Source organism: Aethalodelphis obliquidens, unplaced genomic scaffold, assembly GCF_003676395.1.
Source record: "Aethalodelphis obliquidens isolate GAN/ISIS:26980383/991018 unplaced genomic scaffold, ASM367639v1 scaffold42, whole genome shotgun sequence".
Taxonomy (NCBI): Eukaryota; Metazoa; Chordata; class Mammalia; order Artiodactyla; family Delphinidae; genus Aethalodelphis; species Aethalodelphis obliquidens.
Window position 1 is genome coordinate 9,394,999 of NW_020837986.1, and position 20,392 is coordinate 9,415,390.

Genomic DNA, 20,392 nt, shown 5'->3' on the forward strand with positions numbered 1-20,392 from the left:
AGCGGCTGGGCCCGTGAGCCATGGCCGCTGAGCCTGCGCGTCTGGAGCTTGTGCTCCACAATGGGAGAGGCCACAACAGTGAGAGGCCCGCCTACCACAAAAAAAAAAAAACCAAAATGGGGGCTGGGATCGAGGAGGTTTGTTCCTGACCGCATGTCCCTGACTTCTTCCAGGAAGGCCTTTGGTGCCACAGTGGCCCCGCCGAGTGATCTGTGACCCTGGTGTCAGGGCAGTGCTCTGGGAGTCCTGGGAGCTGGCTGCAGTGAGTGGGTGGCCAGGCTCAGCGTGGGGTTGGGGTGAGGGTTGCTTGGGGCCCACAGTCTGGGGTCAGGATCAAGGGTGCAGTGTGGTTGGGACTGAGTCTGGGGAGCGTTTGGGCCTGGTTGGGACTCATTCGGGGCTGGCTCCATCTAAAGTTGCGGTCAGGGACTTGTGGGGCTCGATTTGGAGGCAAGAGGAGGGGTTTCATGGGGCTCTGACCAGGGCTCGGCTGGAAGGGGCCTGGAGCCCCGATAGGGGCAGAGGCCTGTGGGAGGTTAGGCCTCCTGGGCCAGTGCAGGATCCCCGTAGTGCTCAGTGCTCCCTTGGCTCTGATCTCAGACCTTTGTCATGCACTGTGGCTGGCTGGCTCTGGGTGACCCTTAGGGAAGGCAGCAGGACCAAGCGGGGCCCAGCACCTCCTCCCTGCTGGGGTCAGGTGGGATGTGTCCAGCCCTGGCCTGAGCCCCATGGAAGGTCCAGAGGCCAAGGTCCAGCTCTCTTTCTGCCCCAGACCCACTGGGTGACCTCAGGCAGTCCCTGTCCCTATTGACTCTCCGTTCATTCAACCATTATTTCCCCTCCTTTTATGCTCCAGGCACCGTGGTCAGTGTCCCCATCGTTCAGATGTAACAGGGACCCCGTCTGCCTGTCTCTTGCACATGTGGGCTGTGAAAAGCTCTGGCTTGCTGTGCTGCTGGTCATGTGGCTGAACTGACCCTCCAGCTGTGGCGGGTACAGCTCAGAACACACCTGGTAGCTGCCTGGAGCTGCCCACAAGGAATCCATTCATTCTCATCTCCATCCCTGAGCTAATGGGATGAGCCCTTCTCACTGTTCCCAAAGCTTCCCTGTTCTTCCAGGACCACCTGAGTGACCCTGGAGATCCAGGCTGTGGTCCTGAACACTGTGACCTTGACTGCTGCCCCCTCAGAGGCCCAGACCCCCCACTGGGATTTGCTGTGGTGATTCCTGTGGGTCCTCCCCACTCTGCCCTCTCCCTCCCAGGAGGGCTTTTCCCCTCAGCGCCTCTGTCTGCTCCCCACTGCTGGTCTGGTCTCAGCTGAGCCTTCCCTGGGCCAGGGGCTGGGTTGGAGAGGATCAGGGTGGCCCCGGGGGATGGAAGGAGAGGGTGGGAGGGCGTTTGGGGCATGGGGGCTCCTTTATTTCACCCCAGTCACAGACACACAGACCAAAGGCAGTGCTCAGCCTTCTATTAGACGTTCTGCCTCGCCGAGACAAACACCCACCCTACATGCACCTTCTGGAGTGCACTCCCGGCGGGGTGGCGCGTGTTCTGGTGGCTGGGCAGGGTGTAGGGGACAGGACTGGCATCCTGTCCTCTGAGAGGGGGCCTGGGTGAGGTTCGCGTGCTTGTGGCAGTGGCTGGGGAAGGGTTTTCATGCCCTGCACAGGGTTGCACGTGCAGCGGTGTCCCAGACCAGGACGCAGGGCCCTGCCCGTGGGGAGCAGCCTGGGAGTGGGCGGGCAACAGCCGGGGCCTGGGCTCTCTTGAGGGGCCTTCCCCTGGTGCCTCCAGGTCCAGCTTCTGGCCCAGTTCCCAAGAAGATGGGGTTTCCTTGGAGGGTCACGGGGGGAACCCCCGCCTCACGTTGGCTCCGCCCCTTGCCTGGCACTGCACTCTCTCAGCCTGTTCCCTCCACTGGGAGGTGGGACCCTAACCCCTCAGAGGGAGGATCCTCTAGAGAGGGGCCTGTGGGCTCGGGGGTTTGTGGGCAGAGCTGGTGCAGTGTCTGAGGGAGCAGGTGACTGGGACGCGGGCCTGGGCACAGGGGGGCTGGGCTGGCCTAGTCGTCTTTGTCCTTGGCGCCATGTTTGAGGATGCGGGTGAACTCCACGTAGTTGAAGTTGCCTTTCTTATCAATGGGCGCCTCGCGGTACATCTCATCCACTTCCTCGTCTGTGAAGCGGTCGCCCATGGTGGTGAGCAGCTCCCGGAGGTGGTCCTCGTGGATGAAACCTGGCGGGGGGGGGGGCGGGGCAGGGCCAGGGCCATGAGACAGGAACTCGGGCCAGGACACACCTAACACCCTCTACCCCCGGGGCCCCCACCAGCCCTTTCAGACCCCAGAGAGGCCAGGAAAAGCCACAGCCCTGGTCTCTGTTCAGTTCAAGGTCGCCAGGGCCCATAGGGAAGAGTTCCGCCGTGGGACTGTCGGCCAGGTGGTTCTGCAGCGGACCTGGGGCTGGGGGGTGGTGCTGGGTATGTCCTGCTTTAAGAGCCTGAGCCCCAGAGTTCCACTGCCTGAGTTTGAATGCTGATCGCCCCCTTCTTTCTAGCTGTGTGACCTTGGGCAAGTTACTTAACCTCTCTTTGCCTGTTTGATCTGGAAAATGGGGGTGAAAATATACCAAGCTGGTAGGGGACTGTGACGGCAGGAAAACGTTCGAACACGCTTAGGCCAGTGGTGTGCCTGTGGCCCCTGAGAAACTGCTGGAGCAGCTACTGCCAGCATCGCTCTGGCCTGTCCCTGGGAGACACCGGCTGTGAGACAGAAGCCCTTTGGAAGATTCGAGGATGGGGGCTGGTTTCTGTACCTCGTTGGCCAGAGGGCCTGAAATGGTTTGGTGTCTGGAAGGGTAGAAAGCAGAGGCCTGGTGTGTTGGGCCAACAGGTGAACTAGGAAATGGGAAAGCTTGGTGGATGTGGGCTGTTTTAGTCTCGCATTTGGGGGAGAAAACAAGAAAGTAGCCTAGCTTTTATGGTTCTGGCAACAGAAACGGGTGATTTCTGTTCTGGCCTTTGGGGGCAAGCGCGGCCGGGTCCCCCCGGCATACGTGGGGGTGCCCTGGGGGAGGTGTGCAGGCCCAGCCCCGTCCAGGCCTCCATCCAGAGGCTGCCGACCTGAGGCCTCCTCGTCGAAGCAGGCGAAGGCGTTGCGGATCACGTCCTCGGGGTCCGTGCCGTTCAGCTTCTCCCCAAACATAGTGAGGAACATCGTGAAGTTGATGGGCCCCGGGGCCTCGCTCATCATGCCCTCCAGGTACTCGTCCGTGGGGTTCTTCCCTGTGGTGGGAGGGCCATTTGTGCCTGCTGTCCCCTCCCGTCCCCTCCCTCCTCCCTGTCCCCTCCCTTCATGGCCCCACAGACAGGAGACAGTACGTTTTGTAAACTGTAAAGCATGTCTCTGGGACGGCCGGCTCTCTGACTGCTCCCTCCCCACTCTCCTGGCAGGTGGCCTTGACCACTTTCCTCCTCAGGTCTGGGGTCTGGATGTCCGCCACGGGTAATGCTCACCGAAGTATAAGGGCCCCCATCTGCTGACCGCTCACGGCGTCCCGTGCTCCATGTGCCTTATTGCTTTAACTCACCACCTGTGAGGTCAGCAGTCTTATCCCCCTTCACAGGTGTGGGACCTGAGGCCCAGAGGTTAGGACTTGTCCTTAGTCACACGGCGAGTAAGGAGTAGAGCCAGCATTTGAAGCCAGGCAGCCAGACCCCAGGTCCCAGGCACAGTTTTGAAAGTAGTTAAAGCAGTGAGCTTTGGTGCCACACAGGCTAGGGTTTGAATCCCAGCTCTATGCCTGTTTCCCCTGCCTCTGAGGAGAACTGTGAAGGTGAAGAAGGCAATGGCTGTAAAATGGGCAGAACAATGATTGGCATTGGCCCTGTGGATTTGAGTCAACTGCTGGTTCAAATCCCAACTCTACCGCTTAGTAGCTGTGTGACCGTGGGCAGATTACATAACTTCTCTGAGCCTCTGTCTCCTCATTTATAAAGTGGGAATGATAATCACACCTACCTAATAGGATTGCTTTGAGATTTAAGATAATACCTGCAGAGCTGCTTCTTGTTATTATTTTATTATTTGCTGCTCTTATTTTATTTTATTTTTTGTTGTTGTTGTTGTTTGTGATACGCGGGCCTCTCACTGTTGTGGCCTCTCCCGTTGCGGAACACAGGCTCCTGACGCGCAGGCTCAGCGGCCATGGCTCATGGGCCCAGCCGCTCTGCGGCACATGGGATCTTCCCGGACGGGGGCACGAACCTGTGTCCCCTGTATCAGCAGGCGGACTCTCAACCACTGCGCCACCAGGGAAGCCCTGTTCTTGTTTTTTAACCTGAGGTTCCTTTGTTTTTGGGCATGCCGGTGTGGCATGCAGGATCTGAGTTCCCCGACCAGGGATCCAACCCATGCCCCCTTCAAGTGGAATTGTGGAGTCCTAACCACTGGACTGCCAGGGAATTCCCAGAGGATGATGTTCTTAACCAGAGGCCATGATTGATCTGTGGACTCACTGACACGAGCTACAAACAGGAGTGAGGATTTTTCTGGGTAGATGCCCAGGCCTGTCATCAAGTCTCTGGGGTTGAGGGCCCCGGGTGCAGGCGCTGCCTCAGAAATGGAAAGGAGTCTTCGTGTCCCTGTCTCCTCTGAGCCTCACACACTCTGCTCTGTCCCCATGGGATGGCTGAGGCCTGAAGAGCTGTGACATGGGGACTCACAGCTCCTCCCCTCGCCAGGCCTCAGTCCTCCTTCCTGCCGGTGACCTCCTCAGGGAGGGAGGCTTCAGGTGAGTCTGGCCTGAAGCTGGGAGGGGTGTGGTGCCGAGCGTGGGCGCAGTGTGTGATGTCAGCCCTCCTGCTCCCTCTACATTGCTTGCTCCTCCCACCAGACACCCTGGGGGTGCACACAAGGGCCACGGTCACCATTGCACAGGAGGGGAAACAGGCACAGAGCGGGACTGCCCAGCTGTGAGGGGCAATGCCAGGGACTGACTCAGGCCTATCTGGCCATAGGCTGCTGCCTCTACTGCCAGAGACCACCCCCTCCCCCAGCCAGTGTCTGGTCCAGATGCTCTCACCTCGATGAAGGGGGCACCAGAAACTTGGGTTGAGGGTGGTTGTCTGTGGCTAGCACATGGGGAGGGATGTGGAAGCAGAGCCACAGGCTGGGGGCTGGTGTCTGGAGGCCTGGCCTCTGGGCCTCAGTTTCCCCATCTGAGCAATGGTGAGATGCACTAGATTCCTGAGCCCTTTCAGCTCTGATTCTGATTCTGGGGAAATCACTGGAGTCAGCCTCTCAGAGCCTGACACAGGTGACCTTTAAAGGAGGGGGGCAGATACCCTGGCCTCCCTTCTAAGGCCTCAGTTTCCCCACTGTACAATGGAAAGTCCATGCAGTTCAAACTTTCTTGTAGTTGCTGATCCCTTTCTTTAAAGCAAATGGTACCGGGCAGCCCAATCCACAAATCTGCCTGAGGCAGTCCTGCCCTGGAGTGGGCCTGTCTTGGTTCAAGTCCAGTGGCAAACTGCTCTGTGCCTCAGTTTCCCTACCTGCTAAATGGAGAAAGTGATGGCAGCTACTCTCCAGGGTGGGTGCCTCATGTCAGTGCACAGGAAGTGTTCCGTAAGGGATGAGCAGCCCCACTGCCTGCTCCAGCTGCAGCCCTTGCTGGGCCCACTTGGACTCCCACACCCCGCCCCTGCTCACCCAGCGAGGCCAGCATGTCATGCAAGTCCTCCTTGTCAATGAAGCCATCTCGGTTCTGGTCAATCATGTTGAAGGCCTCCTTAAACTCCTGGATCTGGGACTGGTCAAACATCGCGAAGACGTTGGATGTGGCCCGCTGTGGCCGCTTCTTGGTGGTCTTGGCCTTGGCCCGTTTACTGGACATCTTGGCTGCGGGCGTGTGGGGCTTTCCTGTAGGCAGTGGGTGTAAGTGGGAGAGCCTCCTGTGACCCCAGGCCAGAGAATCTTCTGGCCTGCCCCTGCTCGGCTGTCAGCGCCTGGGCCGGTCTCCGTGCTCCCATAGGCCTGGGGCTTCTGCCACCCAGCTCAGCATACAGCGTTGGCCCTGTGTGATCTGAAACAACTTCCTCTACCTCTCTGAGTGAGTATACTCATCTGGGAATGGGGATAGGACTGCCCAGCCGAAGGGATTAATTGACTTAGTGCCCAAGAAGCCCCTGGCATGGTGCCCGGCACAGAGGAAGCTATTTTTGCTGTGACTGTTTGGGTAAGACACTTAGGATTGGGTTCGGTGCCAACCATTTCCGTGCTTTATCTCCTTTAAGCCTTAATAGCATTTACACTGTCCATCTCTCTCCGGCTTACAGGGTGGGTTGCCTTGTGGGAGGCTCTGAGGCTCCCTGCCCCCACCAGCAGGAAGGAGCTGGGTCAGCGGCACGCATTCCTGACATTCCTCATCCTCTCCTCCTCCCCATCCCTCTGCCCTCCCTCCTCTGGAGGTTCTGGAAGGCCAGTGCTCTGGGCAGTCTCCTTTCCCCCCACCTGTCCACACTTGACCAGCCCCTTAGGGTGGGAGATAGACCTGATTTGGGCCCTACCCCTTGTTCTCACTCCTCAGTGCTTATAGGAGCATAGAGCTCCCCCCGGCTCAGAAGCCCAGCTTCCTGTCACCCTTGTTTAGACCTGGCCTCCGAGCCTGTCTCACCCATTGCATACAAACCCAGACACTTCACCTTGAAACCCTTGAGGGTTCCCGCCATCCCCTCCCCTCCCCCAGCAAGTCTTGGCCCCTCAGCCTGGCATCAAAGGCCCTGTGTGAACCCCTCCTGCTCTGCTCTCTGACTGGCCATGGCATCCCTCATGGCGTCCCTCCTGCCATCTATGTCTGCTCCCCAGACCCCCCACCCCCGACTTTCCTTCTTAGTCCTTCCCCCTGGAATGCCTTTCCTTCTCCAGCCCAGTTCTTCAGGCAGCCCTTGGGGAGCAGTTCCCCCACCCTGGCTTTGACAGTAAGCACTTAAAGGTCTTTCTCCCTCACAATCAATCAGGGCTGGTGTAAGTCCCCTGATTTAAACCTCAGCCCATGGTGGTGCTCATAGATGCTTGTTTAATGAATGACTATGAAGGCAACTGCAGCCAGTCTGCTGGCCCCACTGTACAGATGGGGAAACTGAGGCCCAGCAAGGGGCTCTCCCTGAACCCTTGTCATGGCTAGTGGGGACTGTGCCCCTGAAGACCTAGGGTCATGTGCCCCTCAGCTGGGGCAGTTGTGGGCCTGGCCGAGGCCCCAGGACTGCTGCCCTCTTTCCTCTGCCCTGAGTCCCTTTGTCGAGGATCTGCAGGAAGCCTTAAGTGCTCCTCGATCTGTCGCCAGGCCTGTATCTCATGACCCTGTTCAAGCCATTTGCCGTCTTTGGCCTTTGAGATCTTAAACCCTGAGCTGGGATGCTGGCCAGCCCCAGTCCTTCCCCAGAGCCCAGAGCCACGGCTGCCTGTAGTACTGGGTCCCACTGGACTGACACACCTGGCCCTCAGGGTTTCTCCTGTGGTTGCGGGTGGGTAGACAAAAGCCTTTCCCACCCTTGACGTGGGTGGGAGTGGGATGGTGCTGTCGGCAGGGCGTGCCACCGTGTCCTGTGGTTAGTGCTTCGAGGGGCCACTCCGGCCCTGAGCCAGGTGTTCTCTGGGAACTTTGACTCATGGCACCCACAGAAGGCAGCTGAGGAGGAGTCCACTGTGCCCAGCAGAGGCTGTGATGGTTATCATCACTGTCACCCCCGCCCCGGCCCCCGTAAAGTTCTAGGGCAGACGTGGCAGGATGAGAGAGAAAGCCGCGACCAAAGGCGGGAGTGGCCAAGAGCTCATCCACTGCTCTGATACTAGCTGGGCTCCCCTGCCTCCCTGGCCACCCCATCTCCGCCCTCTTGTGCTGAGGGGCCGTGACAGGGCTTGGAGCACTGAACTGTACAGTTTGTCCATCCCAGCAGTCTTGGGAAGCAGGGTGGGGAGAGTGGGGCGCCCCTCACCGTGCAATTAAAAGAACTGAGGCCCGTGAAGTGGTGTGTCCATGAGAGGGGTAGAGTCCAACTGGAAGCCAGGACCTCTGGGCTAGGGGTGGGTCTGGGGGTGGCAAATGGCCTTTCATGGTGGGCGGATGGCTACTGAGGGGCTGAGGGCTCTTTGTGACCAGAGGCAGTTTCCAGTCTTGGCTGAGGGACTGGGGTCAGAGACAGGCTGGCCTCTTAGCCCTGGAGCCGTCCCCTCACCCTCCTGGGGAATCCTAGCCACCGGCGATCCGATATCGCGGGTACTTGGCCTGCTGCAACTACGTGCCACCTCCCCCTTTCTGGTGCCTGAAATCCCACCATAACAGCAAAGACAAGGCCTGTGTCCCCCATTACCTCATGGTCCCTATGGCTGGCAGTGCCAGATGCCTTGCTGGTAAGCTCACCTCATCTGAGGCAGTTATCTGACCCTTTCCTGAGAGCAGCCAGAGCAGCTGGAGGGCTGGGGAGGCGCGGGGACCAGGTCCTGAAGCCCAGGTCCTTGTCCAGCCGGGGGGCGGGGTGAGCCCGCAGAGGGCCCCTGGCGCAACTTCCCCACCCAGCTGGCCCAGGTGGGCAGACGGCTCAGAGTGGGCAAGCCCCAGGGCGCGGCACACAGCCTCGGGGTGTGTGTGTGTGGACGGGGGTTACTCCAGTCTCCATCCCTCTCTCCTGCCCCAGGAGATGGGGGATGGGACACGGACGCTCTGGAGGACACACATGGGTCCCCTAGGGCAGGGAACACCGGCAGCCACACGTCCTACCGTCCTCCCGGGCATCCCGAGTCCTGGGCTTGGCACCTCTAACTGCACAGCAAAGGGTCAGGGCCCGGACAGTCTTCCCTGGCCATAGGCCCACTGGTTCCCAGAGCCGGGAACAGTCTCCCTGCTGCCCAGACACAGCCAGAATCCCCGTCAGACCGAGCAACCTCGCAGCCCCAGCCAGGCCCACGAGCTGTCCCTGCCCAGAGGCCCTCCGACACCTCCCTGCGTCCCCAAGTTCGGGCCGCGGCTGTCACACCGCCCACACTAGACCACCCGGGTCGCCGGGCTCCCACCTGGTGCGGAGAAGGCGCTGGCTCGGTGCGCGGAGCGGGTGCGGAGCCGAGGCTGGCGGGCCGTCGGTGGGGTCCGGGCTGGGCGCGGCGGGGACGCGGGGCGGGGCGCGGCGCCGGGCCTTACAAGGCAGAAGAATGTGCGGCAGCGGCGGGATGGGGGCGGGGCCGCGGCAGCCCGGCCTTATTTGGCCTCGACCCACGGCCCCGGGAGGCGGGGTGTTCCCGGGTGAACCCCCAGGCTGCCAGGGCCTTCCCCATCGTGGACCGGGGAGGTGACGGGGGTGAGTAGGGGGCCTGGACTGCCCGGGGAAGGGGGTTTATATGGGCCGGCCCTTCGTCTCCTGCGACGCCGGCAGAACATGCAGGGGCCTCTAGTTCTAAGACCCTACCCCCATCTTTCCCCCAAAGGCGCGCTGCCCGGCCCATTCCCGGGGGAGGGCCTCCTTCCACCAGGCCAAGTATGGCTTTTTTCCAGTCTCAGAGAAGAGGCGTGTCAGAGAGAACGCACTATCCTCATACAGAGCCAGCAGTCAGCCTCCTGGGGTGTGGGGCGCACATGAAAGTTGGGTAGGACCGTACTGGGGACAGCCCACCTCAGCCAAGTCATTCTTCTCTCAGGTGCCCTCAGTTTCCTCACCTGTAAAATGGGAGTGTGGTGGTGAGAATTCAGTGAAAGAGTGGCCAGAAAGACCCACGTAGACCCTGGGGAGCCAGCGAGAGGAGCAGGGGCGAGCGGACCCCCGGAGCATCCTTGCCAAAGGGGCTGCACCCCCTCTCCCCCTCTTGTTGGCCTGAGCTGGAGGATGGAGTCTGGAAGGACAGACCCATCCCCTCTGCCATCGGGCATCAGGTCCATCAGTTTGACCCGTGAAGCAACACCTTACCCATCAGCCCCTACCTGGACTCCCGTCCTGCTCTCTCTCCCCTTTGATCCAACACGGACGTTCCCAAGGGAACTTTTCAACGCCCAGTTACTTAGTCTGTAAATATTAACTGACACCTGCTACCTGCCAGGCACTGTGCTTGGGTGCTGGGGTAAGTACTCAAGTAATTGCACTCAGGAAGCATTTGTTCTTGTGGAGGGAAGTACCATGAACAAGTGGCTCCATGGCTTGGAGGGTAGAAATAAATGCCTTGAGGGAGAATAAAACTAGGTGAGGGGAGAGAGAGTAACAGGAGGTGGGGCTGCCTCCCAGGAAGTGACATCTGGGCAGCGCTGAAGGATGTGAGGGAGTGAGCCAGCCCAGAGAGGCTCTGAGGCAGAAGCCCTGTAGGGGGAGCTTGGCCAGGTCACGGTCAAGGAGCAGCGGGAGGTCAGTGTGACTGAGGGGAGGGGGATGGGAGAGGAGGTCTGAGAAGCACTAGGGACATAGCCCGGGGATCCTTGTGTTACCCCAAAACTGGATTTGCCTCTTGGTGGGTGTCAAGCCAATAGACACTAACGCCAAAGATCTGGAGAAGGAAGGATTTATTATTACTCACAGCCAGTAAGGAGAATCTTACTGGTGATCTTTCCCAAAGCAGTGTTTCCCTGAACAGCAAAACGGGGGAAGTTTTAAGCTAAGGGTACATGCATATTCATGAAGGGGCTTGAGCAGAGCAGAAATCCGCATGGAAATGGGGCCAAGGTCCAAGCTTTAGCTGAAGTCAGGAGGGTCAGCATTACCATTCCGTCCTCCACCTGGGGTGGGGGTCTTAGTCCCTGCAGAGCGCAAAGACAAGTTATCATGCCTATCCCTTGAGGAGGAACTAGGACTCTGCTCTATCAGTGCACTGTTGTCTGACTGCCTTTTCTCTGTTCCTGCATTCCTTTGTTCTCTTAAGATCATTAATTACTGAGACCTGTTCAAGGGCAAGCATTGTGATCAGGCTTAGATCACAGAATGACTTAGGCCAAAATGACTTCTCTTATGTCAAGAAAGCCATTCCTGGTTCTCTTTCTCCAGGGACCCCTTAACTTACCTGCTTACACTCGTAGGCCGCTGTAAGCCATCAGAGAGTTCTGAGCAGAAGGGTGGCGTGATCTGGCTTATGTTCTAACTGAATCCCCTTTGGGGTTGGGGAGGGGGAAGCAGGGAGACCAGTGAGGAGCTATTCAACAGGATAAGGTGTCCAGACTAGTGTGGTGGCAGTGGGAGAAGTGATGGGATTCTGGACGTATTTTTTTGGCTCGGGAGGGAGGGTGGCCATGCAGTGCAGCTTGTAGGATCTTACTTCCCCGACCAGGGATCAAACCTGGGCCCTCGGCAGTGAAAGCGTGGAGTCTTAACCACTGGATCACCAGGGAATTCCCTTCTGGACATATTTTGAAGTTGCATCCAATAGGATTTTCGCATAGATTGGTATGTGTGTGAGAGTCAAGGAAGACTTGAAGACTCCAAGGGTTCTGGTTTGAGCAGCTGGAAAGAAAGAGCTGACATTTTCTCTTATGGAAGGAGCAGGTTTGGTGAGAGATCAGAAGTTCTGTTTTGGACATATTAAATTTTAAAAACTTTACTTTGAAATAGTTTCAAACTTACAGTAAAGTTATAAGAACTGTACAAAGAGCTCCTATATACCTTCACCCAGGTTCTCTAATTGTTAACATTTGGCTTTATTATACTGTCTTCCGTGTGTGTGTGTATCCTCCTCCCCAACCATTTGAGAGTAAGTTGCACACATCAAGCCCTTTTACCCCAAAATACTTCAGTGAGTATCTCCTAAAAAGGAGATTATATTACATATCCATATTACAGTGATTAAAATCAGGAAAAATTTTTTTATTGAAATATAGTTGATGTACAGTATTATAAGTTACAGGTGTACAATATAGTGATTCACAATTTTTTTTTTTTTTTTTTTTTGCGGTACGCGGGCCTCTCACTGTTGTGGCCTCTCCCATTGTGGAGCACAGGCTCTGGACATGCAGGCTCAGCGGCCATGGCTCACGGGCCTAGCCGCTCCGCGGCATGTGGGATCTTCCCGGACCGGGGCACGAACCCGTGTCCCCTGCATTGGCGGGTGGACTCTCAACCACTGCGCCACCAGGGAAGCCCTAATACTATTTTTTTTTAAAGATTTAATTTTTTTTTTTTTTTTTTTTGGCTGCATTGGGTCTTCATTCCTGCGCAGGCTTTCTCTAGTTGTGGTGAGCAGGGGCTACTCTTCCTTGCGGTGCGTGGGCTTCTCACCGCGGTGGTTTCTCTTATTGTGGAGCATGGGCTATAAGCATGTGGGCTTAGTAGCTGTGTCACACGGGCTCAGTAGTTGTGGCACACGGGCTTAGTTGCTCTGTGGCATGTAGGATCCTCCCAGACCAGGGCTCGAACCCGTGTCCCCTGCATTGGCAGGCGGATTCTTATCCACTGTGCCACCAGGGAAGTCCCGATTTAATACTATTATCTAATTTACAATCCATATTCAGGTTTTGCCAATTATCCCAATAATGTCCTTTATAAAAAATTTCTTGGGCTTCCCTGGTGGCGCAGTGGTTGAGAGTCCGCCTGCCAATGCAGAGGACATGGGTTCGTTTCCCGCTCCGGGAAGATCCCACATGCCACGGAGCGGCTAGGCCCGTGAGCCATGGCCGCTGAGCCTGCGCGTCCGGAGCCTGTGCTCCCCAACGGGAGAGGCCACAACAGTGAGAGGCCCGCGTACCAAAAAAAAAAAAAAAAATTCTTTCTGGTCCAGTAGCCAATCCAAGGTTATCATATTTCTTTGATCTCCTTCTCTCTCTCTGTGTGTGTGTGTGTGTGTGTGTGTGTGTGTGTGTGTGTATGGTAAAATAACAAAATTTATCATTTTAACCAATTTTAAGTGTACAGTTCAGTGGCATTAAGTACATTCACATTGTTGTACAACTACCACTACCATCCATCTCCAGAACTATTGATAAATTCTGTAGCCATTAAATAGTAACTCCCTATTCTTTTCCCTGAGCTGCTAGGTAACCATCATTCTACTTTCTGTCTCTATTAATTTGACTACTCTGGGTCCCTCATATAAGTGGAATCAAACAGTATTTGTCCTTTTGTGACCAGTTTATTTCACTTAGCATAATTTCTTCAAGGTTAATCCATTTTTTAGCATATGTCAGAATTGTTTTCCTTCTTAAGGCTAAATAATATTCCATTGTGTGGAGAGACCACATGTTGCTTATCCATTCATCTGTCACCAGACATGTGGGTCTTTCCATCTTTTGGCTGTTGTGAATAATGCTGCTATTAACATGGGTGTAGTACAAATATCTTTTCACATCCCTGCTTTTTATTCTTTGGGGGTATATATCCAGAAGCAAAATTGCAGGATTATATGGTAATTCTGTTTTTAATTTTTTTGAGGAACCGCCATACTGTTTTCCACAGAGGCTGTACCATTTTACATTCCCACCAACAGTGCGCAAGGGTTGTAATTTCTCTACATCCTCGCCAACACTTGTTATTTTCTGTTCTTCTTTCTTCCTTCCTCCCTTCCTTCCTTCCATCCTTCTTTCCTTCCTTCCTTCCTTCCTTTCTTTCTTTTTAATAATAGTCATCCTAATGGGTGTGAAGTGATATCTCATTGTGGTTTTGATTTGTATTTCCGTAATAACTAACATTAAGTATCTTTTCATGTGCTTATTGACCATTTGTGTATCTTCTTTGGAGAAATGTCTATTCAAATTCTTTGCCCATTTAAAAAATCAGGTTGTTGGACTTCCCTGGTGGTCCAGTGGTTAAGACTCCATGCTTCCACTGCAGGGGGCACGTGTTCGATCCCTGGTCAGGGAACTAGGATCCCGCATGCTACATGACATGAGCCCCACCGCAGAAAAAAATCAGGTTTTTTTTTGTTGTTGAGTTGTAAGAGTTTTTAAATATATTCTGGATATTAATCCCTTATCAGATAATATGATTTGCAAAAATTTTCTTCCATGCTGTGGACTTCTCTGTTTAAAATAATTTTAAAAATTTATATAATTTTTATATACCATAATATTCACCCTTTTCAAGTGTACAATTCAGTGGTTTTAGAATACTCACAGAGTTATACAACCATCACCACCATGTAATTCCAGAACATTTTATCATCCCCCAAGAATCAACATACTCATTAGCAGTCACTCCCCGCTTCCCCTTCCCCTCATCCCCTGGCAAACACTAATCTACCTTCTGTCTCCGGATTTGTTTACTCTGGAAATTTAATGTAAGTGGAATCATATAATATGTGGCCTTTTGTGACTGTCTTCTTTCACTTAGCATAATGTTTTCAAGGTCCATCTACGTTACAACATGTATCAGTACTTCATTCTTTTCATTGCTGAATAGTATTCCATTCTATTGCTGTACCACATTTTGTTTACATATTTATCAGTTGATTGATATTTGGGTTGTTCCCACTTTTTGGCTATTATAAATAATGCTACTATGAATATTGGTGTATAAATTTATGTGTGGATGTATATATTCACTTTTTTGGATATATATCTAAGAGTGGAATTGCTGGGTCATCTGTTAACTCTATGTTTAAACTTTTGAGGGACTTCCAAACTGTTTTCTTCAGTGCTGCGTTGTTTTATATTACCACCAAAAATGTGAGGGTTCCAGTTTCTCCACATCCTCACTAACACTAGTCTTCTAGTCATCCTATTGGGTGTGAAGTGGTAACTCATTGTGGTTTTGATTAACATTTCCCTAAGGACTTGTTATCTTGAACACCTCTTCACGTGATGACTGGACATTTGTATATCTTCTTTGAAGAAATGATTATTCAGATATTTTGCCCATTTTAAAATTTCTTTTTTTGTTGTTGGGTTGCAAAGGTGCTTTGTATAGTCTAGCTATTACACCCTTACCAGGTATATGATTTTCAAATCTTCTCTCCCATTCCGTGGGTTATCTTTTCATTTTTTGGTTTGTTTAAAGATGCATAAATGTTTTTAACTTCGATGAAGTTTATTTTTTGTGGTTTCTTGTGCCTTTTTTTATCATATCCATGAAACCATTGCCCAATCCAAGGTTGTAAATATTTATACCTATGTTTTATCCTACGAGTTTTGTAGTTTTAGCTCTTCAATTTAGGTCTCTAATTCACTTTAAGTTAATTTTGTATATGGAGTGAGGTAAGGGTCTAACTTCCTTCTTTTGCATGTGGATATCCAGTTGTCGCAGCACCATTTGCTGAAAAGACTATTCTTTCTCCATTGAATTTTCTTGGCTCTCTTGTTGAAAATCAGTTGTCCATAAATGTTTGGGTTATTTCTGGACTCTCAATTCTACTTCACTGATATACATGTCTACCCTTATGGCAGTACTACACAATCTTGATTACTTTAGTTTTGTAATCAGGAAGTGTTTCATCCAGCTTTGTTCTTCTTTTTCACTATTGCTTGGCTATTCAGAGTCTCTTGCATTTCCATATCAGTTAAGATCAGCTTGTCAATTTCTACAGAAAAGGCAGCTGGGATTTTGATAGAGATCGTGCTGACCCTGTAGGTTAATTTGGGAGAGTATTGCCGTCTTAACAACATTAAGTCTTCTGATCCGTGAACATGAAGTGCCTTTCCTTTTACTTAGATCTTTTAAAATTTCTCTTAATGATGTTTTGTAGTTTTCAGTTTACAAGTCTTGTACTTCTTTTGTTAAATGTATTCCTAAGTGTTTTGATCTTTTTGATGCTATTGTAAATGCAATTGTTTTCTTAAACTCATTTTCAGTGTGTTCACTGGTAGTTGAACCGTTTTTACTCACGATACTTCTGACACCAAATATGTGGGTATTTTCCTCACACCAGTCAATTCTCCAACTCTCTGGACACCAATTGGATGTCCTACTATGGACACCAATTGGATGTCCTACTATTCGGTTCAATTCTAACCCTAATTACCTGGAGTTAGTGTCAGACTCCACAGGTTTAAGGGCTCAGTCCCACAAGATTTCCCTCACATCAGACCCAGGTTACCCACACTTTTGTCCAACTTGACTACAAATTGCGGATTACTACACATCCCTCCCCGCCAGTGTTAGGGAACTGTTGACCAAAACCACCAGCCTTAGCCAGGCTCACTTGCCTGAGTTGTCTCACAACAGGAAGTCCCTATAAGGACTGGAATCCATCTTGGCTGAGAGATGAGCATGCCACCAGGAAGGATCCCGAGTGAGACTATGGGCCAAGCAAGATGATTGGCCAGAGACAACCCGGAAACTAATCCCATTACCATAAACCCTGAGACTCTGAGCCGTGTGGCAGAGCACTTCTCCCGGGTTCCCTTACCCTACCGCTCTCTGCCTGGGCGCCCCTTCCCGGTAAATTCTTTTGCTTTGTCAGCACGTGTGTCTCCTTGGACAGTTCATCTCTGAGTGTTAGACGAGAGCCCACTCTTGGGCCCTTGAAGGGGTCCCCCTTCCTGCAACACCAGGATAAATAATTTCTTTGAACTGCTCATAGAACTCAGGAGAGCAGTTTAATTACTATTATCAGTTTACTATAAAGGATACAACTCAGGAACAGCCAAATGGAAGAGATGCACAGGATAAAGTGGGGGCAGGGGAAAGGGGGAGCTTCCATGCCCTCTCCGGGGATGCCATTTTCTCAGCACCTTGACGTGTTCACCAGCCTGGAAGCACTCCAAACTCTGTTGTGTAGGGGTTTTTACGGAGGTTTCATTACAGAGGCATGATTAAATCTTTGGCCATTGTGACTGACTTAATCTCCAGCCCCTCTTCCCTCCCTGGAAGTCGGGGAATGAGGCTGAAATTTCTAACCCTCTAACCATGCCTTTGTCTTTCTAGCAACCGGCCCCTATCCTGAAGCTATCTAGGGGCCCCCAGCCACCAGTCCTGCCATTAGCATACAAAAGATTCTCATCACTCCAAAGAGTCCAAGGGTTTCAAGAGCTGTGTACCAGGAGCTAGGGACGAAGACCAAATATTTATTATTTATTATATCACAGTAGAGATACGATGGTTTTTTTTTTTTTTTTTCAGTACGCGGGCCTCTCACGGTTGTGGCCTCTCCCGTTGCGGAGCACAGGCTCCGGACGCGCAGGCTCAGCGGCCACGGCTCACGGGCCCAGCCGCTCCGCGGCATGTGGGATCCTCCCGGACCGGGGCACGAACCCGCGTCCCCTGCATCGGCAGGCGGACTCTCAACCGCTGCGCCACCAGGGAAGCCCTGATTGGTTTTTGTATATTGATCTTGCTTCCAGGAACACTGCTGAACTCATTTATTAACTCTGATAATTTTTTTGTGGATACCTTAGGGTTTTGACCATGTTATCTGCAAATAGAGGTAGTTTAACTTCTTTCTTTCCAATTTAGATGCCATCCATTCATTCATTTATTCATTCTTGCCTAAAGGCCCTGGCTGGAACCTACTGTACAATATTGAGTAGCAGTGGCAAGAGTGAACCTCTTCGTCTTGTTCCTTATCTTGAGGGGAAAGCTTTCAGTCTTTCACCATTAAACACGTTAGCTGTGGATTTTTTTTTTTTTTGGATGTCCATTATCAGCTTGAGGATGTTCTAATTTGTTGAGCATTTTTATCATGCAAGGGTGCTGGGTTTTATCAAATGTTTATTCTGCATCTATTGAAATGTCTTTAATCTCTGGCCCTTAGAACTGTCCTTTAGCGTTTCTATGTCTTTCATGCACTGACGTTTTTGGAGAGTCCCAGCCAGTTTCTTGGTGCTCCCTCATGATTAGCTTCAGACTATGGACTTTTGACAGGAGTATCACAGAAGTGATGCTGTATTCTTCCCAGTGCATCTTATCAGGAAACACGTATGATGTTATTATTACCAGTGATGGGAAAAAATTAACTTTGGCCATCTAGTGTCTGCCAGATTTATTCATCAGAAAATTACTGTTTTTCCCTTTTGTAATTAATATGTTCATTAATAGGTAATTTGTGGGGTGCTCCTTTGAGACTAAATATTCTGTTCCTCATCAAACTTTTACCCATGGATTTTTTTTTTTGAAAGTTACTTTATTTTTATTTATTTATTTATTTATTTATTTATGGCTGTGTTGGGTCTTCGTTTCTGTGTGAGGGTTTTCTCTAGTTGGCGGCGAGCGGGGGCCATTCTTCATCGTGGTGTGCGGGCCTCTCACTGTCGTGGCCTCTCTTGTTGCACGGCACAGGCTCCAGATGCGCAGGCTCAGTAGTTGTGGCTCACGGGCCTCGTTGCTCCGCGGCATGTGGGATCTTCCCAGACCAGGGCTTGAACCCATGTCCCCTGCATTGGCAGGCAGATTCTCAACCACTGCGCCACCAGGGAAGCCCCTTACCCATGGCTTTTAACATGCACTGATGATCCAGTTGTTACTATGATGCTTGTCAAATGGTGATTTTTCTAACCATTCTCACTTCCTTTTACTGGTTGGTGGACGTGTTAACTTTGAGATTACCTGTTAGATGTCTAAGTGCAGGTGGTGAGTGGGAAGTGCAAAGTTCAAGGAAAGGTACAGGTTGTAGATTTAGGTGTAGGAGTTGTCAGTCTGTAGAAGGTTAAAGCCATTAGCAGTTGAGGGTCTCCAAGGGCCCATGTCCCCTGTTGGTCACAGGGCTTCACCAGGCCTGGGGTCCGCTGACATGTTTTAGAGACAAACCCTGGTGCTGACTGGGTCACCAGAGTGCCATGGCTCCATGGAGGCTGGGACTGGGGGCTCCTGTCTCATGGGAAGCTGGGTTCTGTGGAAGGAAGTGTCCTTGCTCTGTTCAAAGCTGGTAAAAGCCCTTACTACTTAACCTGGCATTCAAGGCTTGTCCAGCACCACCCCTTCCCTGAGCAGCAGCAGAGTCTTACTGCTTGCTGTGCCCTTCACTGCCACAGCTTGGGGAACTCCTGCTCATCCTTCAAAGCCCAGCTCAAATATTATCTTCTCTGTGAAGTCCCACCTCTATTCCCCGCAACAAGGTCATTCATTTAGAAAACAGTTCTTGAGGCTCTCCTCTGTGCTAGGCACTGAGACTAGTGAAAAAAACTATTCCTGCCCTCAGGGAGCCCATTGTTTCCTGGTGGAGACAGATATTCATAAGTAATCTCACAGATCTAAGCATCAGTGACAGCAACAAAGCAAGGTAAGTGAAGTGACTGTCCAGCTCCAAGAGTTAGAGCAGGGGGTTTGCACCAACCTGGCCTGGCTGAGGTGCTTTGGGAAGCTTTCACTGCAGAAATGCTAGCTGGCCTGAGAGCTGAGGTAAGAATAGATGCATTGGTGGGGGAGCCATGGCTCCCTGTGCAAGGTCTGAGGTGAGGCTGGAAGGCAGAGAGCAGGGGATGGGCTCCCATGGGAGATGTACCTAGAAAGGTGGACGTAGGCCTCCAAGGCCAAGGTGAGGAGGCCGGATTTTCTCTTGCTGGTACTGGGAAGGCTTCAAAGGGTCCTGAGCAGAGGGGGATTTTCGAGGAGTCCCTCTGGCTGCCATAAGGAAGAGGCAGTGCGGATCACATTGATTTTTCAGATGAGCCAGATTCATATCAGTAGGAGATACAACTTCATTTTTTTGTTTAGATTTTATTTATTTATTTATTTAGTGCCAGGTCTTAGATGCGGCATGGCATCTCTCAGTTGCGGCATGCAGACTTCTTAGCTGCGACATGTGGACTCTTAGTTGCGGCACGTGTGCGGCACCTAGTTCCCCAACCAGGGATCGAACCTGGGTCCCCTGCATTGGGAGCGCAGTCTTACCCACTGGACCACCAGAGAAGTCCTGATACAATTTCATTTTAAGTTTCTTTTATAAACCCCATTCCAGTGCTGGTGGTAGGAACTTCATCTCAGTTGGTCTGGGGGTCCTCATGGTCTCTGGATCTCAGGCCACTGGTGACAATGGCTTTATCCTGCTGGCCTGGCCACAAGGCCCCTGAGCCCTGTGCTGCTCCTGGCTACGGCTAAGCCTTCTTCCTCTGCTCTCAGGCTATGGGGTGGGGACTCCGAAAGGCTTGGGGACCCACAAACTTTTGGGGAGCAGGAGGTTTACAGGGGAACCTGGGCCTCCCTGCTCTCTGACCTGCAGCCTCTGGGTGGTTCTCAGGGACCCAGGGACGGTGAACAGTCTCCTTCTCTGCTCCCTTTCCTCTTCCCCAGCACCCTTCAGGAGGGTGCTTTCTGTCTCTGTTTGGCCCTGTTCCCTCAAGGATTGTGCTTTGGAAATGCAGAAACCGAGGACTCACTCCCAGCTTCTCTAGGAAGCTGCTGTCGGCCTTTCCCTGAAATGACAAATGCCTCCCTGATAGAACAGAGTACAGGAGATGGGACATCATCTAAGCCATCTTCTTGTTCAGACTGTTTAATCTGAGTCATGAGAAAACAGAAATCCAAATTAGGTAACATTCTCTAAGATGCTTGGATACTTAA

At 52.3% G+C, this 20,392-nt stretch overlaps 1 protein-coding gene across 1 annotated transcript; it reads right to left on the minus strand.

The window, feature by feature from the left end:
* Nucleotides 1–1,455: 1,455 nt before the first annotated feature.
* On the minus strand, nucleotides 1,456–9,207 carry MYL9 (myosin light chain 9). The gene is made up of 4 exons (XM_027078383.1): nucleotides 9,075–9,207; nucleotides 5,715–5,924; nucleotides 3,125–3,286; nucleotides 1,456–2,239 (listed from the first exon to the last, which is right to left on the minus strand). The coding sequence occupies exons 2-4, from the start codon at nucleotides 5,896–5,898 to the stop codon at nucleotides 2,067–2,069; spliced, it is 519 nt and encodes a 172-aa protein (XP_026934184.1). The 5' UTR covers nucleotides 5,899–5,924; nucleotides 9,075–9,207; the 3' UTR covers nucleotides 1,456–2,066.
* Between the last annotated feature and the right edge of the window lie 11,185 nt (nucleotides 9,208–20,392).